Source organism: Salmo trutta, chromosome 2 (assembly GCF_901001165.1).
Source record: "Salmo trutta chromosome 2, fSalTru1.1, whole genome shotgun sequence".
Lineage (NCBI taxonomy): Eukaryota > Metazoa > Chordata > Actinopteri > Salmoniformes > Salmonidae > Salmo > Salmo trutta.
Window position 1 is genome coordinate 60,987,951 of NC_042958.1, and position 22,428 is coordinate 61,010,378.

The 22,428-nt window shown below is 41.4% G+C and overlaps 1 protein-coding gene across 1 annotated transcript in view; it reads left to right on the top strand.

Moving 5' to 3' along the window:
* cluap1 (clusterin associated protein 1) overlaps positions 1-22,001 on the top strand; it is a 31,251-nt gene extending 9,250 nt beyond the window's left edge. Inside the window, exons 4-13 of the mRNA XM_029709776.1 lie at positions 67-151; positions 2,002-2,181; positions 9,825-9,920; positions 10,347-10,430; positions 10,541-10,674; positions 19,102-19,243; positions 20,092-20,164; positions 20,397-20,507; positions 20,767-20,819; positions 21,690-22,001. Of these exons, the coding sequence (XP_029565636.1) occupies positions 67-151; positions 2,002-2,181; positions 9,825-9,920; positions 10,347-10,430; positions 10,541-10,674; positions 19,102-19,243; positions 20,092-20,164; positions 20,397-20,507; positions 20,767-20,819; positions 21,690-21,866 (1,135 nt within the window). The 3' untranslated portion in view covers positions 21,867-22,001. The remainder of the gene's footprint in view (positions 1-66; positions 152-2,001; positions 2,182-9,824; positions 9,921-10,346; positions 10,431-10,540; positions 10,675-19,101; positions 19,244-20,091; positions 20,165-20,396; positions 20,508-20,766; positions 20,820-21,689) is intronic.
* Positions 22,002-22,428: the final 427 nt, after the last annotated feature.

A 22,428-nucleotide genomic window follows, 5' to 3' on the forward strand; every position in this document is an offset into this window, starting at 1 on the left:
TGCATACGATACAGCACACTGTTGGAATGATTTTTATTGTATTGTACGTTTCTGTCGTTCCAACAGATATGAACCGCAAATGGACATACCGAGTGACGTGGACACGGAGACAGACAGGATTTTCTTCATAAAGGCAGTGGCCCAATTTATGGTAAAGATGCATTGTCATTTCTTTAATAATCCTGTTGGGGCTACGGGTTAGCAATGAACCCTGAGACGGGATTGCTAGCAAGGCTGGAAATTCAAAACATCAAAAATCTAATAATTTCAATTTCTCAAACAATCAACTATTTTACACCATTTAAAAGATAAACATCTCCTTAATCTAACCACATTGTTCGATTTTCAAAGAGGCTTTACGGCAAAAGCATAAAGTTAGATTATGTTAGGACAGTACATAGCCACAAAAGTACAAACATCCATTTTCAATTCAAGGTCAGGCGTCACCAAAAGCAGAAACCAGCTAAAATTATGCACCAACCTTTGACAATCTCCATCAGATGACACTCCTAGGACATTATGTTATACAATACATGCATTTTTTGTTCCATCAAGTTCATATTTATATCCAAAAACAGTATTTTACAGTAGTGGTGAAATTCAGATTTTTTTCTTCTCTGAAATGCTTCCGGTGAACAACGTTACAATTTTCAAAATTACTATTCGAAAACATTGGTAAATTATAATATTGTCATTCAAATAATTATAGTTTAACATTTCGTAAATGCTACTGTATTGCCAGATTTCAAAATAACTTTACTGGGAAATCACAAGTTGCAATAAACCGGGTGCTGTGCTAAGAACAATAGGCTAGGCTATATAGGTTAGCATCATCTTGTAACCATATAATATCAATAATACTATTGTCAATAATCCCTTACCTTTGATTATCTTCATCCATTGGCACTTCCAGGAATCCCAGGTCCACAACAAATGTGGTTTCTTTTGACAAAGTTCATAATTGATGTCCAAATAACTCCAAGTTGTTCCATGTTGTTAGCGCTTCGGTGGCTACTAAAAAGTAGCGCGGGGGGGGGTGTGAAGTCACGGCGAAAAGTTAAAAAAGTTACAAAAATAATCTATTTACGTTCGTTCAAACATGTCAAACGTTGTTTAGCATCAATCTTTAGAGCCATTTTTAACGTGAAACATCGGTAATGTTTCAACCCGACCTCTCCTATGTCTAGAAAAACGTTTTTGAAAAATGTCTCGTGTCTCATGATTGCGCAGGTGCAGGCAATAATGGAAGTGACGACATCCCAGGGACGTCAACTTCACTGCATTCTTATTTGCTCTCTGTTCATCATAGACGCTTCAAACAACTTTATAAAGATCGCTGACATCTAGTGGAAGCCGTAGGAGTTGAGAAATGAATCCTTTCTCACTGTGGTATCTATAAAACAATGACTCAAAAAAAATAGTACAGCCACAAAATTATTTTTTTCTCTCAGGTTTTCTCAGGTTTTTGCCTGCCATATGAGTTGTGTTATACTTACAGACACCATTCAAACAGTTTTAGAAAATTCAGAGTGTTTTCTATCCAAATCTGGAAATAATATGCATATCCTAGCTTCTGAGTTGGTGTAGGTGGCAGTTAAAAATGGGCACATATTTTTTCCAAAATTCTCAATACTGCCCCCTAGCCCGTAGAGGTTTTAAGGCAGGCGCCTGCTTCTCGCCTCCCTGGATCCCTTTTCCCCAGAGCTAAAGTCCCGTCAGCCTTGGTCTTACTTTGTTAAATGGGCACCATTCGCCAGAGTACAGTAGAGCAGAGACAGTGCGTCAAGTACATGCACCGAAGCTTAGGGACCTTTAGCTGTCGGGAAGAGGGGTCCAGAGAAGTTGGATTCACAGCCACTCCGTTTGTTTAATTTATTTGACTGTTTGTCAATATTTTGTTTATTTTGAGACCTTGTGTAGTTTTTTATTTTGAGACCTTGTGTAGTTTACGAGGCTAACACGTTTTGGAGGGGAACTCAATGTGCTTTCACCTGATTCCAGGCAACAAAGGCTCACATCAAGGTGAACACAAAGCGTCTGTACCAGGCTGATGGCTACGCTGTGAAAGAGATGTTGAAGATCACCTCAGTGCTGTACAGTGCCATGAAGACCAAGGAGATGGCCTCAGGGGACAAAGTGGAGGAGGACAATAGCAAATTCAAGTTTGACTTGGGTTCCAAGGTGAGAATGACACTGTAACATGTACCCCCATGTTGCGAACTCTATGTAGTCCTACCTCCAAATATGCTAACTCCATGTACCTTCTATGTACCAAATGAGAAAAGATCTGCAAGAAATTGTAATTTTTAGGATGAAATGGAGTGGAGATCCAAAATGGTTGTCCGGTACTGTAGGTTTCTAAGGTTCTGCTGAAAGATTCTGTTTAGCCCATAGATATGACTAGGTTAATATAAGCAGGGGACCCCTGACATAGCAAAGGCTGCGTGGGCTTTCTCTGTTGGTGTTACAGGGTTATTGGTATTGTAATATATTCAGCCGCACAGACAAGGAGATACTCCCAGCCCTGTCTGTGAAGACAGTTCAGACCTTTTGGGGGTTCGACCACGGATGTGACAAATGGACAATTTTGCTTAAGGTTTAAACAGATTTTTTTTATTGGTTTTTCATTAAAACGGTAAGATAAAGTCATAAAATTCCACGTCAATTCACAATGCAAAATAATGGGCCTAATTATGACCTCTAGGGCCGAGCAATGAAGTTAAAGTATATCTGCCGCAGTCATAAACCCTTGAAAGCGCCTCGGCTACGGCGTTTTTGTTTGTCTGTAAGGGTACACTACGGCTTTTTAACACTAACCGCCTGGCCTTTCAGCCTATGAATACCCGCTAGAGAACGTTGAGGGCGTCACCTTTAGCATATGCATCAGATGCATATCCACCCGCAAGGTGTACAAACATAAGGACCAACTCTTGTTAAATAGTGCATAAACAATTGTAAAGGATGAATTGCATGGCCATCAGGTTATTCTTGGAAAAGTGATATTTGGAAATAGAGCTGCACCTCTTGAATTTTGAGTTATTTGACAAAGGTAAGTGTCATAGAAACTGCAGAATATGCTCTTTGTGAAACATTTTACTTGGAGGATTTGATAGTGGTGCTCCCTTCCCTGCATCTGTCAATTCCAATTTGCGCACATCTCTTCATGTATAATTTTACAACCCATAATATTGTCACTCCTCAACTATTGTCAATTGAATCTTGTCTTTAGGCTAACTCTTATTGTTTGTGAAATTTAGTTTATGTGTAGTTTTGATACGCAGGCTGACTAGCATCGTTTGCTTCCCCTCGCTCATCAACTCTGATAGCGTCAAGGATATGTTTTGCAGTATTCTAAAAGCCTAGTGCAACATGTAGAGTGTTTTCATTTCCCTTATAATACATTTAGTTATAGCAAATAAAACAGTCCTGTAACAGCTTTGACAAAGTAAAAGAGAATGATACAGTATTAACCCGCAAGCCGCGCAGTCAAATTATTTGCTAAAATCATGAGCGCCAATGCTGATGAGTAGACATAACACAATCTCGTCATTACACAATTGTTTTTATAAATTAAATCAACCTCTTCACCGTCCTTATCTTTCAGTTAGGCCTAGTTTAATTGTGAAGTAACGTGCACAATTATTGCCCATTCATTCTTATCTATAACCTTATTTTACCAGGTAAGTTGACTAAGAGCACATTCTCATTTACAGCAACAACCTGGGGAATAGTTACAGGGGAGAGGAGGGGGGATGAATAAGCCAATTGGAAGCTTGGGATGATTAGGTGGCATGATGGCCAGATTGGGATTTTAGCCAGGACACCGGGGTTAACACTCTTACGATAAGTGCCATGGGATCTTTAGTGACCACAGCGAGTCAGGACACCCGTTTTAACTTCCCATCCGAAAGACGGCACCCTATACAGGGTAATGTTCAAATCACTGCCCTGGGGCATTGGGCAAATTTTTTTTTTTAGACCAGAGGAAAGTGCCTCCTAATCCTTCTGGTCTCCCATCCAAGACCAACCCTGCTTAGCTTCAGAGGCAAGGATGCAGTGTGGTATGCTGCAGTGTGGAGAGAGAGACAGACACATGCCTAGTGCCTGGCTGGGTACAAACATCCTACAGCTCATTGTCTTGTGGGTTAAGTTGTGAATAGTTATGGGGTAAAAGGCTCTAAATACTCTTACATTTACATTTAAGTCATTTAGCAGACGCTCTTATCCAGAGCGACTTACAAATTGGTGCATTCACCTTATGATATCCAGTGGAACAACCACTTTACAATAGTGCATCTAAATCTGTTTGTGAGTTGAAAAATTCTGAGATGAGCAATGTAAAATACAACCATTTAGGAAAAGTCAGGGAAGGACATTGCTTTTTTGGGGTAGGAATCGTCCGCTAGGAATCGAGTCCTAAGATTCAGTATTTTTGGAATGGAGGAGACCGATTTTTAGTTGCCGTGCTTCCGAGAACACAAACACTCGGATCTTTCATAGCGAGCTAGCAAGGGACGGAGAGAGAGAGGAGGGGCATGCTGGAATGTTGTAGTTCGCAATTTCTTGTCTTTCAATGTCTCGCAACTTCAGTAAAGCAGGGCTTTATCATCAATTAATAGGCTAGGATATTTTACATGCAACACACCGAAGACTGAACACACACTCACATCATTAGCGAAGAGAAAGAGCAGGCGAGCCAGCTGCACTGTGATTTGAGTTTTGTGGAGGGGGGAAAACCATTGTTTTTCTGTTACGGATTTTTCTTAACGTCAAAGATCCCAATTTCGTTTAAACGTTCACACCCCTAGGTTCGACCCTCCTAAACTGGTTGAGATTTGCATTTTGACCACTTTGGGCATCTCTGTACACACTGACGTAGATCAGAATCTTAGAAGGAATGACAAAATTATATATTTTACTAGACAATTATCGCAGTTGATTATGACAAAGTATGCCATAACAATTTTTTTGATATTAGTGGGCTCCCGAGTGGCGCAGCATTCTACGGCACTGCATCTCAGTGCTAGAGGCGTCACTACAGACACCCTGGTTCGAATCCAGGCTGTATCACAACCGGCCGTGATTGGGAGTCCCATAGGGCGGCTCACAATTGTCCCAGCGTCGTCCAGGTTAGGGTTTGGCCGTCATTGTTAATAAGAATTTGTTCTTAACTGACTTGCCTAGTTAAATCACAGACTACAAAAGGAAAACCAGCCACGTCGGTGTCCAACGTCTTGGACACCGACGTCTTGCTTCCAGATAAGCTAAACACCTTCGCTCACTTTGAGAATAACACAGTGCCGCTAATGCGGCAGGCTACCAAAGACTGTGGCTTCTCCATCTCCGTGGCCGATGTAAGATATTTAAGCGTGTTCACCCTCGCAAGGCTGCCGGCCCAGACGGCATCCCTAGCGCGTCCTCGGAGCATGCGCAGACCAACTAGCTGGTGTGTTTACGGACATTTTCAATCTATCCCAGAGTTGGCCACCATTGTTCCTGTACCCAAGAAAGAAAAGGTAACTGAACTAAATGACTATCGCCCCATAGCTCTCACTTCTGTCATCATTCTGGACTCCAAAAGCAACAAGCCCACCTCCAGAAACTCCTGTACCCCTATATAGGTCCTAGGGGGGGAATTTAAGCATGTACCTGATAACATTATTTTGCATGATCTGTATTCTCTTTTTCAGCTTTTTTGATAGCCCACTATACCATGCAGAGCAGGCATAATCAAAATTACACTGAATCAAGGTTAAGACAAGCAGTTTCTTAACTTTGATGTTAAAATATCTAGTGTTACGATATAAACCATTTCAATTTGTTCGCCATTTTAGAAATAATTTTAGCTGCAATCAGTTCTCCAGAAAGGGATTGATCTAGGGACACACCAAAATAAGTTACACTTGTTTTAGATTCAATCTCCTTGCTTGCACAGTTTACCTTTTTATCTTGTCAGCCCTAAGCAATCTTTTTTTTCAGTTTTTCCCAAATGTAGCGACATTTTTCTGTCAGTCAACCAATCTCTAACAAAATGCAATTCCTTACTCAGGGTCTCCTCTATGTAAACTGTATCCTTGACTGATATCAGTATGGCTGAGTCATCAGCATAAAGCAGGAGTTTGCACTTTACTGTAGCTGGCATATCATTAACATATATAAGAAATAAGAGAGGCCCTAAAATTGATCCCTGCGGTACTCCACAGGATATTTCTTTGGCCTCTGACAGAACATCACCAACATTACATACTTGTGTTCTGTTGGTCAGATAAGACCTAAACCAATTCACTGCTACATCATTTAGACCCGTGCATTTCAGTTTCATCAGGAGAATATCATGGTCCACAGTGTCAATCTTTCCACAAGTCTAACATGATCATACCTGTATAGCTCCCCTTCTCACTTTCCTGCCACAACAACTATCTAATAGACACAAAAGTAAAGGAATGGAATAAGAATATATACACTACCGTTCAAAGTTTAGGGCCACTTAGAAATGTCCTTGTTTTTGAAAGAAAAGCAAATGTTTTTGTCCATTTAAAATAACATCAAATTGATCAGAGATACAGTGTAGCTATTGTTAATATTGTAAATGACTATTGTAGTTGGAAAAGGCAGATTTTTTTTAATGGAATGTCTCCATAGGTGTACAGAGGCCCACTATCAGCAACCATCACTCCTGTGTTCCAATGGCACGTTGTGTTAGCTAATCCAAGTTTATCATTTTAAAAGGAGTATTGATCATTAGAAAACCCTTTTACAATTATGTTAGCACAGCTGAAAACTGTTGTGCTTATTAAAGAAGCAATACAACTGTCCTTCTTTAGACTAGTTGAATATCTGGAGCATCAGCATTTGTGGGTTTGATTATAGGCTCAAAATGGCCAGAAACAAAGACCTTTCTTCTGGAACTCGTCAGTCTATTCTTGTTCTGAGAAATGAAGGATATTCCATGCGGGAAATTGCCAAAAAACTGAAGATCTCGTACAACGCTGTGTACTACTCCCTTCACAGAACAGCGCAAACTGGCTCTAACCAGAATAGAAAGAGGAGTGGGAGGCCCCGGTGCACAACTGAAAAGAGGACAAGTCCATTAGAGTGTCTAGTTTGAGAAACAGACGCCTCACAAGTCCTCAACTGTCGGCTTCATTAAATAGTACGCGCAAAACACCAGTCTCAACGTCAACAGTGAAGAGGCGACTCCGGGATGCTGGCCTTCTAGGCAGAGTTGCAAAGAAAAAGCCATATCTCAGACTGGCCAATAAAAAGGTTCGATTAAGATTGGCAAAAGAACATAGACACTGGACAGAGGAACTCTGCCTAGAAGACCAGCATCCCGGAGTCGCCTCTTCACTGTTGATGTTGAGACTGGTGTTTTGTGGGTACTTTGTCCTCTGTTACCATGCACAGCTCAAACAAATAATTTGTGATACCTTTGCTATGGTAAAAGTTGTTAATGAAAGACTGGCCATAGTGTCCAGAGCAGGTCGGTAACAACTTAACCAGAGATGAGGCTATAGTGGTAAAAAAAAAAAAGATTTATTTATTTATTTATTTGCAACCTTTTGTCTGGTCATCGCATAAAACATCATCAATATCCAGGCCAACACTACAGGATTTGACCTTATGGGGAGTTTTTGAGCCAATGTCCTTTAACATTTTCTACAGTTTACGAGTCTGAAGTAAGTTGTCATTAACAGTGTCTATGTAATGTTTGGATTTGACCTTATCCATTTTGTATCTAGTTACCATCATAATCTTGTAGATTTTTCCTTTTGAATTTGGCCAGGTAGCGATCCCTTTTCCTTATGAGGTCTAAGATCTCGGAAGTGATCCATTTCCCTGACAAGCTGTATGATTCAAATTTGTTTCATTGGAGCCTCAGTCGATTGCAGACAGAAACACATCTTTAAAAGATACCAAGCTTGATCAACATCACAGTTTTGTACATGAGACCAATCCAAATTTCCAAGTACTTCTACAAAACGTTCCTTTGACTATTTTTTTCATAGACCGTACTTTCATGTAGTTATTACCTGGCTCAAGTAGTATTTTGGATTTCTTACGGGTACAGTAGGTTACCATATGAAAACTAAAAACAATGTTTAAGACTCCTGACTGACAGACGTTCTCTTGGTCTGATGATACAATAATCAAATCCAAAGTTGACTTACTCTCTACACACCCGGGTTGGCTCAACAATCAGTTGTTTCAGTTATACAGGGCATTTCCTAGTGTACTTTTCTTGGGTGATAACTGCACATTTGTATTACAATCGCTAAGCAGAATATATTCTCTATCAGCAAATACATTGTGATCACAGCAATTCGATTCAAGTAATCATAGAAATGATTCTGCTTAGGAGTCCAGTAGCACACACCAAGAACTATAGAACTACATTTAGGAAGAAGTACAGCTACTGGTGCAACCTCAAGTCCATCCATTTTCAGATCTGAACCAGGGTTAAAATCATTCCTAGTAAAAAAAACACATGCCGCCACCGTTTCAGTCAATTCTATGAATGCTATAACCAGGTAGCTCAACCTCATTGTCCTCCAATTGACCCGTCGAGCCATGTCTCAGTCACAGCAACTACTATTCCTCTAATTTCGGCAGCAGGCTCCATGCGTTGACATGAATAAAGTGAAGTCTTCTCCGATTTGAAACAGTCAAACATGGCATTTTCTGTGCCCACTGCTGAAAAATCAACTAACTCATCTAGATTGCACTCATTATCCCTGCTTGTGTCCAGCATCCCAATGTTTGGTACTACGTTTAAACAGCATACATTGCAAACAAGCGAAATGTTACTTTGAGACTTTACAGCTTCATCATATGACAAGGGTTGGATATCCCCACACTTTGTGTACTTAGCGCTTCATGCTTATGTTGCAGAACAATACATTGCATGAGGCACAAAGATGCAGTCCTCGATAACCACAGGCCAGACATTCAGGCTGTAATCAGTACTTGAACGAATCAATAACCACTGGTGAAATCCCAAAACTAGCAGTCACAGTCAACAGCCCTTAAGTACTGGGCCCAGATTCACAAAACCTTCTTGAGAAGAAATGTCTTAAATGCCATTTTTTTCACTTAACTATGGACTTAAGAAGAATGTTAAGCTAAGTTGCTATTCCTCAAAAAGATTATTGGAAATGTTATTGCACTACTTATGTTCTCCTTAAGCAAAAAGTTAAGAAGAAATTCTATTATTGAAAATAAAGTTATTGGAAATGTTGTTAATTCTAAGATATCTAAACCCTTGTCTTAAACTCAGGGCAGTGAGAGAAAAAGCTCATGAAAGCAATTGAATATGTTTAATTCACTCACAGACTTCATCTGAAAGTTTCATTATTGATTATTTTAAACCCAAGAACATGTTTTAGAACAGTAATCTCAGTACAAAATGTGCTAACATGATTGCCATTGCTAGCTAGATAGCTAAAATGGTTGCCTTGCAACAAACATTCGTAAGAAGATATTTGAGAAGTTCATAAGAAAATCATAAAATCTTAAGATATTGTTGATGAATAACACTTACGAACTATCTTATGAACTTTTTTTTCTTAAGAAGCTTCTTAAGTTTTTGCGTAAGAGGTGTTTTGTGAATCTGGGCCCTGGTGTTTTCCCCCGCTATGACAATATATTTAGTTATTGATGATGTGGCTGGGGACACCACCATGAAAATTGCACACAAGAAAGGAAAGAAAAACAACTCTTATCGTCATGAAATATTGTTATTTTCTGTATTACGTGTTGGTGTTTTCAAATGTACTTTTCCAGGCTTTCTCCTCTGAATTCTCCTTCTCTTGTCTGTGATCCAGATTGCAGACCTGAAGGCAGCGAGGCAGCTGGCCTCGGAGATCACATCTAAAGGAGCGTCGCTTTACGACCTGCTGGGGAAGGAGGTGGACCTGAGGGTGAAGGAAAAACACACACACACACACAGACACACACACACACACACACACACACACACACACACACACACACACACACACACACACACACACAGGCTCAGAAACACACCACGGCTGGGGAAAGCAATCAGACATTATGACTGCATGTCTGGGACTGTGGGAGACGGTTTGTCAGCCCCCCCAATATGTGGAGATGTTACCAAAGACATCTGTATCATTTAAAATATTTGACACGGCACTTGATTTGAGAAGACATTGGAACGCTGCAGACAGGCACACGCTGGTTACTTAGAAGTATGAACCCCACAAACTTTGGGGAAGAACGTCTCTGTCATTCCTCACCAGAATATCTGTGACAGATTATAATGACATGTTGTCTTTGAGAGTTGAACCTTATCATGTTGATCCTGTCTCTTTCCATTATAGGAGATGAGAACTGCTGCCATCTCCAGACCCTTGGAGATCAACGAGACAGAGAAGGCCCTCAGAGCAGCCATCAAGGAAGTTTTGGTGTGTATTGTCTTGAGACACAGACACGGCTCATATGTCTGTCCCACCACCATTCACTCTCAATAGCAACCACTCTAGCTAATGTATATGTGTCTTGCTCTGTGGTCCAGGAAAGCGTGGATAAAACCAAAGACATGCTGAACAACGTGTCCTCAGATGAGACCAGCCTGGAGTCCAAAATGGAGAAGAAGAAACAGGAGCTGGAGAGGAATCAGAAGAGACTCCAGACTCTACAGAGTGTACGGTGAGTTAGGAGAAACTTCTGTGGCAATTGTGTTTTAAAAAAAAGAAATATATATATATATATATATATATATATATATATATATATATATATATATATATATATATATATATATATATATATTTAGAAGGACTGAGAAGCTCAGTTCTGATTACTTTTTAAAAGGACATTGTACGCCAAAATGAATGAAAATACAATTATGCTGACACCATCTAAAATATAATTTCCACCTCGAGAAATGAGCCCAATAACATATTGGTCAAATTATTTGTACAAATTATTTTAACATATTGGACCATGAAAATAATTTCACATATTTTAACATAGGCTATATGCATGGTCCATATTATCAGGTATGCTATTAGCAATGAGCATTATAACCTGTAGCCCAACTGACGCAGCATAGTGGCTATAAATAAATAGGCTGAAGCATGGTGGCTATAAATAAATAGGATGAAGCATGGGGTTGCCTATGTTCATTTACTAGGGATGTGCATCTTTCCCTTTCAAGATGATTTGATACGGATCTAGATACATGGGCTCCGATACGATACAGGAATGATACGTTTTAGTTTGAAATGATTCGGTTTGATTCGAGAAGAAATCAATGCGATTCAGTTTGATACGATTCGATGCACTAACATTTGTTGCATAAACATGAATTTTCTATTCTAAATTCAAATCTGCCGATGATGGAGCTCATGAGCTGGATCTGAGATGATGTGTGTTTATGGTGTATGTACTATTTTATTTATTTAACCTTTTATTTAACTAGGCAAGTCAGTTAAGAACAAATTCTTATCTGCAATGACGGCCTAGACCGGCCAAACCCGGACGATGCTGGGCCAATTGTGCGCCGCCCTATGGGACCCCAATCACGGCCGGTTGTGATACAGCCTGGATTCGAACCAGGGTCTCTGTAGTGACACTTCAAGCACTTAGATGCAGTGCCTTAGACCGCTGCGCCACTTGGGAGCCTTATGTAGGCACTTGAGCAGAGCCATAAGGGAAACTAGGTATCTACCACCCCACTACCATCTTTTTTTTTGTCCCCTCATTTGGTTCTGAAATCACCATCACCCACTAATTAACTTGTCATTTTTGCAGATTAAGTGTTTGCGCTAGTAATGTATCAATATTTACCGTTTACAAATTAGCTATGACATGGGCAATGAATATATAGCACAATTTTGGATTTCACCCCCATCTCAAATTCAAAAGGTTTTGACCGTTTGGAAGTTTTTACGGAGTGAACGTCTATCTTCGGCCTTGCATTGCACCTCCCAAAGTTATTTATGTCCTTGTTATGAAATGATCAACTTTACCCTGTATTTCTAAAAATGACCACATACAGTACACTGATTTATTTAAAGCAGAACTACCAAAACTATTGCTGATGGTGAACCTGAACAATTCAAATAATGTATAGCCAGATGTCTCCGGTAGTTTACTTTCATTGTTGTAAAACACAATTTTCAACTGCGCACAGATAACAATAACCTAGAAATGACGTAGGTTGTCACTCAACCAATGAAGCCGAATATCACGCAAGCCATTTTAGCATTTGAATGCTGAAGGTGCCGTTCAAGATCAGGAACAGGCTGCCTACCTCGTGAAGCTGGGTACAGTGCGCCGTTTGACTAGGCTACTGATATTGCCTGGGGTGGTTCGGCAAGCAAAAATGACTTGTAGATCAATGAATCAACACCGTACATGCGGTTTGACACTAAAGGAGAAGGCGCATCAATTGTCACTGTAATGTTTGAATCGATTTTCTGACTGATGCATGCGCGGACTGATACACTTAAACATTTGAGTGAGGGACCGATGGGCATCGGTGAATCGTTACATCCCAAGCATGTACCCTATTGGGCTAATCATTAGCGAGATCCTAAATATGATATTTGAACTAGTTAGCATCTATTTGATAAATGTTATGTCCCCCAAAATGTTGTCCATTTAGCCCCATTCTCCCCTATGCACTTACAACAAATTGCAGCTAAGGCAATGTGCTTAACCATGCTGCTGCTAAAAACTCTGGGTTTAAAATGGTGTAGTTTGCGCATATTTAGGAGTTGAAAAATAAATTAAGTAGTAATGGAAAACTGGGACCCCCCCCCTTTTAACAAATGCCATTAAAACTGCTGTTTTCACGATTGCAAGAATTGTTGTGCATTGACTGCTTATAAGAATGCATGTTTCCCTCCCTAAAGCAATTGCAACTTGAATGCGTATTGATAGGAATATTTATCTTGCATAGAACACACAACAACAAGCCAAATGGGTAAATAGATCAACCATTCTACTATGGGGTTGTCAGATTTTTTTATTCATTACTTGTTTTGTTTGCAGAGGGAAATGACATGTGGACATCTTCAAAGTGCTCCTCGGCAGAAATATTTTTTCATGTTCCATATTTTTGGGGCATGGCGGCAATAGTTTTGCCGTTGCACAGCGCCACAGATAAATGACTGCAGCGGAAACACTGCTAAGATAGCATAAGCATAATCACCACCTTCCGGAGACACCTGAAACCCCACCTCTTTAAGGAATACCTGGGATAGGATAAAGTAATCCTTCTAACCCCCCCCCCTCCCCCCCAAGTGGTTGTTCCACTGGATATCTTAAGGTGAATGCACCAATTTGTAAGTCGCTCTGGATAAGAGCGTCTGCTAAATGACGTAAATGTAATAAGCCATGGCAAATGTGTAGAATTGCAGGAAATTAGCTTTAAACCTGCACATTTTCTCTCAGCTCCATGGCAAGATGTGTAGAATTGCAGCAACATTTTGTCACTGCGGCCAACAGGAAGGCCTCTAACATTTCAGTCGGCGACCGCTCCATTGCCCTCGCACCACTTACGTCCCATTTTGATCCAGAAATCCTGGTTATTTCCAAAGTTTTTAAATAGTTAGAAAAAATAAGATGACGCTCGGGTAACATGGATAACTATTAAAAGATAGCTGATATGCGGTTTTCTACATTTTATAATGAACACGATGCAACTTTTGGTAGATAGGCTGCTGGCAGGTTGCGGTATAGCAAAGCCAAGTCAGCCACTGCTCATGGTTCTCACAGGGGAAGTGAAATGATAGGCAACAATGACTTTGCTCATGATCATGCACACCACAAATGACATGTAACTATAAGTTCCTTAAATGTTATTTTGTGGGTGCCTTTTCATTATCTGGATAGACACTTGTGGAGGTGCAAAATAATACTATTTTAATTTGCTCCACGGCTCAGGTGGCCAAGTGGACACAAGGCTATTTGTCTCATCTAATTTGCAGCTGTTTCTGATTTAATAAACATTCAAATAAAACCCAGCCCTTAAACAAAACGTAAGCTGAAAAGTATGTGTATGTCATATCATTCACACAGATTTGCATGAAGTGGGCAGTTCGGATTTGTCACTTCAAGGCCAAATATATCATACTTGGGCTAAAACGATTATTTATTGACTTAAATCGTTGTGCAACATCATGGGTAAGCTCTTGCCGTCATCTTTCAGCACGAAAAAGTGGATTTCTAATGGTGTGGGTGTTTTTAAAGACATTGTAGGAGACAAATCCAGACAGCAAGAAGTATGGTAGCACATTGATTAAGGTGGATTTGTTTTTCTATGCTCTGACACTTGATGTGACCAAAACATAGATATAGATGGAATGTGCTCAACTCTGTTCTCACAAGCAAAAACAAAACAATTATAGCAGGGTTGTAAAACCCAAGAAACAATCGAATAATTGAGTAAAAAAGGACAGCACACACTTTGGCAAAGTTGCAACAAAAACATTTCAGTTGTTTTATGTAAGGTAATATACATCAGAGGAGTGGTTTAACTGGAGGATCCCTGGATGCTGGTGTAGTGCATCTTAAAGGCATGCTCCGGTACTTTGGCAACTAGGAAGTATTTTTTTAAACCTCCCGGTTTGGGCTGGATGTGTCAATGTGTAGTTCATGCATGCTTAATCTATAAGCAGAATTACTGTTTTACCTCAATTAGCCATGAAATCCCTAGTTTGAAAGCGACTGTTTTCTGGAAACTGAGCGGCGCCATTTTCCCTAGATTTACCCCCGTGTGGGCCAGCCACCTAGCAATTTGAGTTTCAGCCAACAAGCTTCAACTCCTCACCATTTGAGTGGCAGCTAGCAAGACACACACAGCAGCGAGAGAGCAATGACGTGGTGCACATATCTGCACATTTGTGACGTAGTACACACTTTTTGGGGACCACTTTTGGCTCGTGGGTGCTAATTTCAGAACTAGAGGCTAAAAAATATAGAAGTACCGGAGAATATCTTTAAACAGGTAGGCCAAGCTGCTTGCCCATCTGACCACACCCACTTTTCTCTTTACAACCACATTGGGTGCTTCCTGGAGGAGGCGGAGTCCTCAAAGCCGCCCTTGGAAGCTTTTCTCTTCCTCTGCTGGGCCCTCTTCCTCTGCTGGGCCCTTCCTCTGCTGGGCCCTCCTTGTCCTCCCTGCTGTCCGGAGCCTTTTTCTAGACTGGGACTGTGTACAGGACCAACAGCCGGAGGTCGTCTTCGTAGTCATAGTCCGAGATCCTCCATTGGCCTGTGCACTGGCCTCCACCCTCTCCCCTCATTGGTTGAAAACCTGAGAAGCAACCCGCCGGCCTCCACACCGGCTCTCCACAGCAACCCAGTTCCACTCAGACCCAGCTTGTTTCGAGACTACCCAGGATTTGAATTTCTGAGGGTAGTAGGGAAGTGCCATCAGGATTCCTCGGGTACTGGTATTCCTCCTTGCCTCTGTTGTAGGGCTATTTTTCAGAAGCCCAGTTAGTGAGTCACCTGGAACAGTGGGGCGCTGGATGATCGGGAGAGAAAGAACCCCCTCCAATAGGTGATGGAAGATTCTCATCTGACATGGATTCTCTGCCTCTGCGCCATAGAGTAAGTCATGCTCAGCAGAGTGCAGGTTGGCCACCTTCCTGTCCAGAATAACGAACTTTCCATCCATATCCATACTGCCTGGAAAGAGAAGTCAGACAAAATGGTCAGAGCTGACCGCAAATTAAAGACCCATGATTTCCCTTACAGTACAGAACTAAAGTTACTATCATCTAGAGGCTAACTTTTGCCCCAAGACTGTCCTGATACTGTATCTCAATATTTGTTCATAAATACCTGGGAAGCGGTAGAAAAAATATATAATTTAATTTTTATTAGAAATGAATACTGTATACAATGCTTTAAAGATTATTGAATCAACTTTGCTCATGAGTTAGGCATGAAGATAAAACGTGCTTACTGCTTAACTCTTTTCTCTTGCACATCAATACATTTTAGCAGGGTGCTAGTCTAGAAGCCAAGAAACAACAATCCCATAATATAGACGTGAAAGAGTCCAAAACTCTTGAAATAGTTGCAGATTTCTATTTATTTTTATTACATTTATTTTTATAAGACAATGTCTTAAAACCTCTCTAGGGTAGGTGGGACGAAATCGTCCCAACTATGTAACAGCCAGTGGAATCCTGTGGCGCGTTATTCAAATACCTTAGAAATGCTATTACTTCAATTTCTCAAACATATGACTATTTTACACCATTTTAAAGACAAGACTCTCGTTAATCTAACCACACTGTCCGATTTCAAAAAGGCTTTACAATGAAAGCAAAACATTAGATTATGTCAGCAGAGTACCCAGCCAGAAATAATTAGACACCCATTTTTCAAGCTAGCATATAATGTCACAAAAACCCAGAAGACAGCTAAATGCAGCACTAACCTTTGATGATCTTCATCAGATGACACTTCTAGGACATTATGTTATACAATACATGCATGTTTTGTTCAATCAAGTTCATATTTATATCAAAAACCAGCTTTTTACATTAGCATGTGACGTTCAGAACTAGCATACCCCCCGCAAACTTCCGGTGAATTTACTAAATTACTCACGATAAATGTTCACAAAAAACATAACAATTATTTTAAGAATTATAGATACAGAACTCCTATATGCACTCGCTATGTCCAATTTTAAAATAGCTTTTCGGTGAAAGCACATTTTGCAATATTCTAAGTAGATAGCCCGGCATCACAGGGCTAGCTATTTACACACCCAACAAGTTTAGCCCTCACCAAAGTCAGATTTACTATAAGAAAAATGTTATTACCTTTGCTGTTCTTCGTCAGAATGCACTCCCAGGACTTCTACTTCAATAACAAATGTTGGTTTGGTTCAAAATAATCCATAGTTATATCCAAATAGCGGCGTTTTGTTCGTGCGTTCAAGACACTATCCGAAAGGGTAAAGAAGGGTGACGCGCCCGACGCGTTTCGTGACAAAAAAAATCAAAATATTCCATTACCGTACTTCGAAGCATGTCAACCGCTGTTTAACCTCTCTAGGGCAGGTGGCACCAAATCGTCCCACCTACGTAACAGCCAGTTGAATCCTGTGGCGCGATTTTCAAATACCTTAGAAATGCTATTACTTCAATTTCTCAAACATATGACTATTTTACAGCTATTTAAAGACAAGACTCTCGTTAATCTAACCACACTGTCCGATTTCAAAAAGGCTTTACAACGAAAGCAAAACATTAGATTATGTCAGCAGAGTACCCAGCCAGAAATAATCAGACACCCATTTTTCAAGCTAGCATATAATGTCACAAAAACCCAGAAGACAGCTAAATGCAGCACTAACCTTTGATGATCTTCATCAGATGACACACCTAGGACATTATGTTATACAATACATGCATGTTTTGTTCAATCAAGTTCATATTTATATCAAAAACCAGCTTTTTACATTAGCATGTGACGTTCAGAACTAGCATACCCCCCGCAAACTTCCGATGAATTTACTAACAATTTACTAAATTACTCACGATAAACGTTCACAAAAAGCATAACAATTATTTTAAGAATTATAGATACAGAACTCCTCTATGCACTCTATGTCCGATTTTAAAATAGCTTTTTGGTGAAAGCACATTTTGCAATATTCTAAGTAGATAGCCCGGCATCACAGGGCTAGCTATTTAGACACCCTGCAAGTTTAGCACTCACCAAAGTCAGATTTACTATTAGAAAAGTTTGATTACCTTTCCTGTTCTTCGTCAGAATGCACTCCCAGGACTTCTACTTCAATAACAAATGTAGGTTTGGTCCAAAATAATCCATAGTTATGTTCCAACAGCGACGTTTTGTTCGTGTGTTCAAGACACTATCCGAATGGTAAATAAAGGTCACGCGCACGGCGCATTTCGTGACAAAAGATTTCTAAATATTTCATTACCGTACTTCGAAGCATGTCAACCGCTGTTTAAAATCAATTTTTATGTCATTTTTCTCGTAAAAAAGCGATAATATTCCGACCGGGAATCTGCAATTAGCTAAACAGCCGACAGAAAATACAGCACGGGGTCGACTCGGGCACGAGCCTAATTCCTTTGTCCTCTTATCGGCCACTTGGCAAAGGCGTTTATGTGTTTCAGCCAGAGGCTGCCTCGTCATCGTTCAGCTTTTTCCCGGGCTCTGAGAGCCTATGGAAGCCGTAGGAAGTGTCACGTTACAGCGAAGATCCCCACTCTTCAATAAACAGAGACAAGAAGAACGACTCCTTGTCAGACAGGCCACTTCCTGCATGAAACCTTCTCAGGTTTTTGCCTGCCATATGAGTTCTGTTATACTCACAGACACCATTCAAACAGTTTTAGAAACTTTAGGGTGTTTTCTATCCAAAGCCAATAATTATATGCATATTCTAGTTACTGGGCAGGAGTAGTAACCAGATTAAATTGGGTACGTTTTTTATCCGGCCGTGTAAATACTGCCCCCTAGCCCTAACAGGTTAAAATCAATTTTTATGCAATTTTTCTCGTAAAAAAGCGATAATATTCCGACCGGGAATCTGTGTTTTAGCTCAAAGAGAGAGAAAATAAAAACATGAGGTCGCCCCGTGCACGCGCATCAGCTCATTGTCCTCTGATAGACCACTTACCAAAGGCGCTAATGTTTTTCAGCCAGGGGCTGGAATTACATCATTCAGCTTTTTCCCGGGTTCTGAGAGCCTATGGGAGCCGTAGGAAGTGTCACGTTACAGCAAAGATCCTAAGTTTTCAATAAACAGAGCCAAGAAGCCCAAGGAATGGTCAGAGAGGGCACTTCCTGTACAGAATCTTCTCAGGTTTTTGCCTGCCATATGAGTTCTGTTATACTCACAGACACCATTCAAACAGTTTTAGAAACTTTAGGGTGTTTTCTATCCAAAGCCAATAATTATATGCATATTCTAGTTTCTGGGCAGTAGTAATAACCAGATTAAATCGGGTATGTTTTTTATCCGGCCGTGTAAATACTGCCCCCTAGCCCTAACAGGTTAATAGCTCACAAACATTTCAGCTTAACGCTAGTTTTCTCACACTCACACACCTGTTCCTCTCCCAGGCCAGCATTCATGGATGAGTATGAAAAGATTGAGGAGGACCTGCAGAAGCAGTACGAGACCTACGTGGAGAAGTTCCGTAACCTGAGCTTCCTGGAGCAGCAGCTGGAGGACTACCATAGACTGGAGCAGGAGAGGTTTGAGGTGAGTGAGCGTCCTCCTCAGTCATAGGGTTGTAGAGGGTGTTCAAGAGGGTAAGATGTTACGGAATGTTCACAAATATGCAGGTAACTGCCAGAATAAAGGAAACGCCAACATAGTGTTTTTAATAGGGCGTTGGGCCACCTTCGAGCCGCCAGAACAGCTTCAATACACCTTGACATAGATTCTACAAGTGTCTGACACTCTATTGGAGGGATGCGACACTATTCTTCCACATGAAATTACACCATTTGGTTTTTGTTGATGGTGGTGGAAAATGCTGTCTCAGGTGATGCTCCAGAATCTCCAATAAGTGTTGGGTTGATCTGGTGACTGAGACGGCCATGGCATATGGTTTACAACGTTTTCATGCTCATCAAACCATTCACTAACCACTCGGTGCCTGTGGATGGGGGAATTGTCATCCAATGAGTGTATTAGCCGTGGTAGCTAAAATAATGGCCTGCCCAGCATTTTTAGACATGACCCTAAGCATGATGGGATGTTAATTGCTTAATTAACTCAGGAACCACACCTGTGTGGAAGCACCTGCTTTTAATATACTTTGTATTTTTCATTTACTTAAGTGGTTGCATTATTTTTACAGTTACCTGTATTACGTCGAACAGAAGTGATTGTCTGTCATGCAGAACAGCGAATCCCGTCAGCTCAATTAAAAAAGAAAACTTTTCTATCTGCAACATTGTGAACATTTTACCTCACTGAACACACACACCCCTGGTATGAATTCTACTGGCTGTTACCTAGAAACATGGTCTTCGTTGATATATTGTGATTGGCAGATGTACAAAAGGCTATATCGACTTCTTTTTCTTGTTGTTCTATCTCAGGAGACTGAGAACACTCTTAGGATGATGCAGCACAAACTGCGGGAGGAGGAGAGGAGGCTGATGAGAAGTGGAGGTGACACGCGCTCAGTAACACACACCTGTATGACACACACTCAATAAACCACAATCAACAGCACGCGCTTGATGATCACACACAGTCTCACGCATAATTTGAAAAGTAATCAATTCGTATTCCGAGGTAAAACTCATTCTGCTTGCATTGCACCTGTAATATTTTTGAATGTCATGCTTTAATCAATAAATGCTGCCCTTGGCCGTAATACTCTAGTTGTGTATCTCCATAGCCAAAGACGAAGACTCCGATATAGACATCCCTGAGGACGAGGGTTCAGACAGCGATATGGAGGATCGCAGACCCTCTAAACCCCGTCCCACCAGAAACGGCCCTATGACAGGTACTAACTCTCTACTCTAGCGTTTACCCCTCTTCCTGAGGCAATGTCCAGCCAGGAGGGCCACCGTGTGCTATGCAGGCTTTCGTTCCAGCCCTGCTCCAACACACCTGATTTTAAACTACAGCGTTTGAATCAGGTGTGTTAGACTGCAGTTCGGCTGGAGAGAAAAAACCCCAGGTTCAAGAGTCGCCCACCCCTGTCCCCACGGGGACCCAGCTGCCTCATATTACACTTGACCCTTAAACCTCTATCCTAACAGGGAGAGGCGGAGCGCGGCTCGTCGGCAACATGCAGGGTGGAGACAGCGAGGAGGTCAGTAAAGGGGTAACCATGACGATGACGAGCACCCCCCCCCCCCAAAAAAAATGATTCACTCCTTTTTAGAAACTCAACTCATTCACTCCGTATTAAGTGATACCTACCAGTGAGGTATGACTACAGTCGATAGAGGATAGTGCCAGCCTGACACCACTTTACCGCAGGCAAACGAAGAGTAGGACAAGAGAGCACTTCCCAGGTAACGCCACCACAAAGGACAGCAAGTCCAATAGAAATGAGACTGGGAGGCAAAAGCGCTTGGTAATCTGTCTCCAGTGTCTAGAGATCGGTTTGTCTCCCATGAATTTGTGTATGGAGACTTCTCTGGCTAGATGCACAGAGCCCTCTCGTCTTTCTCCATCACTCTCTCTCTCTCCCATCTGTTCTTTCTACCTATCCTGTTCCTCATCATCTCATATTTCTCTGTTTTATCCCCTTTTCACTTAATTTCCCTCCTTTTCTCTCCACCATTCGTATTTCAAAAGCCCAAAGCGGTTGCGTCCAACTCACTTCCTCGCGCCCCCACACGGAGGACAGGAAAGGTTGGTATGGGATCTAGTCTGTGGCATCTGCCCCTAGCCGTGATGGATGTGAACTGAGCAGATCACATGAGTAGATCCGATTGGCTAGCTCATTAGATGGCAACATCTTATTGGTAGTAGTTTAGAGTTTGGTTGCACTGCACAGTGAAATGTTTCCCTCGGTGGTCGTATTAGCACTAGCTGAGCATTACCCCATGTACCCTGTATGTGTGTAGAATTTCCCGAACCTCCTAGAACCCATCAGACTTTGGCTTGTAGTTGTGTTAAGGCACTATCATGCTAAGGTACGAACCTTGTTAGCTAACTCTGTCTGCTCTTTCAGACTGAGGACAGCGAGATAGACGTGGACGAGGATGATGATGATGAGGAAGGTGAGGAGGAGAATGAGGACCTGGAGGACGACAACGACAGTCTAGAAGTCCCGGCGCCCAAGCCATCCCGGCCCTCCAGGGGGCCCTTGAGGCCCCAGCTATTAGAGGAAAGCGATAATGACTTTTAAGCTGACACACACACACACACACACACACACACACATCCACACACACTGTATCACAGCTCGTGAGCACTGAGGACAAATAACCTAATAATATAACCTAATAATGTAATCATATAATAAACACTCTGTCCAATCTGAGCTTCCTGTTTGTGAGTGTTATCTAGTTCCGTGGTCCACCACTCAGTAGTAAATGACTGAATCATCTTAACAGCACGCGTGCCAATAGAGCCAGGTACGAGGAGAGCCAGCTACAGTAGCACTCCTCAGTTCTCACACGGGGCCGTAACCTGGGAGACTTCCTGCTGGCCAGCAGCTGGAGCCACAGCCACTCATTTTAACAAATCACCTTCACTCTGCTGATTCGGCCCTCTTCACTCTGTCCTCTGCCCCATGTGGGCGAAACTGGGTTGGACATCCCTGACCTAGAGCCTGACATGCCACGTTTCAAGCATATACTAGCAGAAATTACAGTCCTGTTGAATATTAAAGCCTGGATTCAATCCGATCAGTGAAAATAAGACCAGGAAGTGAGGAAGTCAATTTGGTCAACAAAAGTGTTTATTGA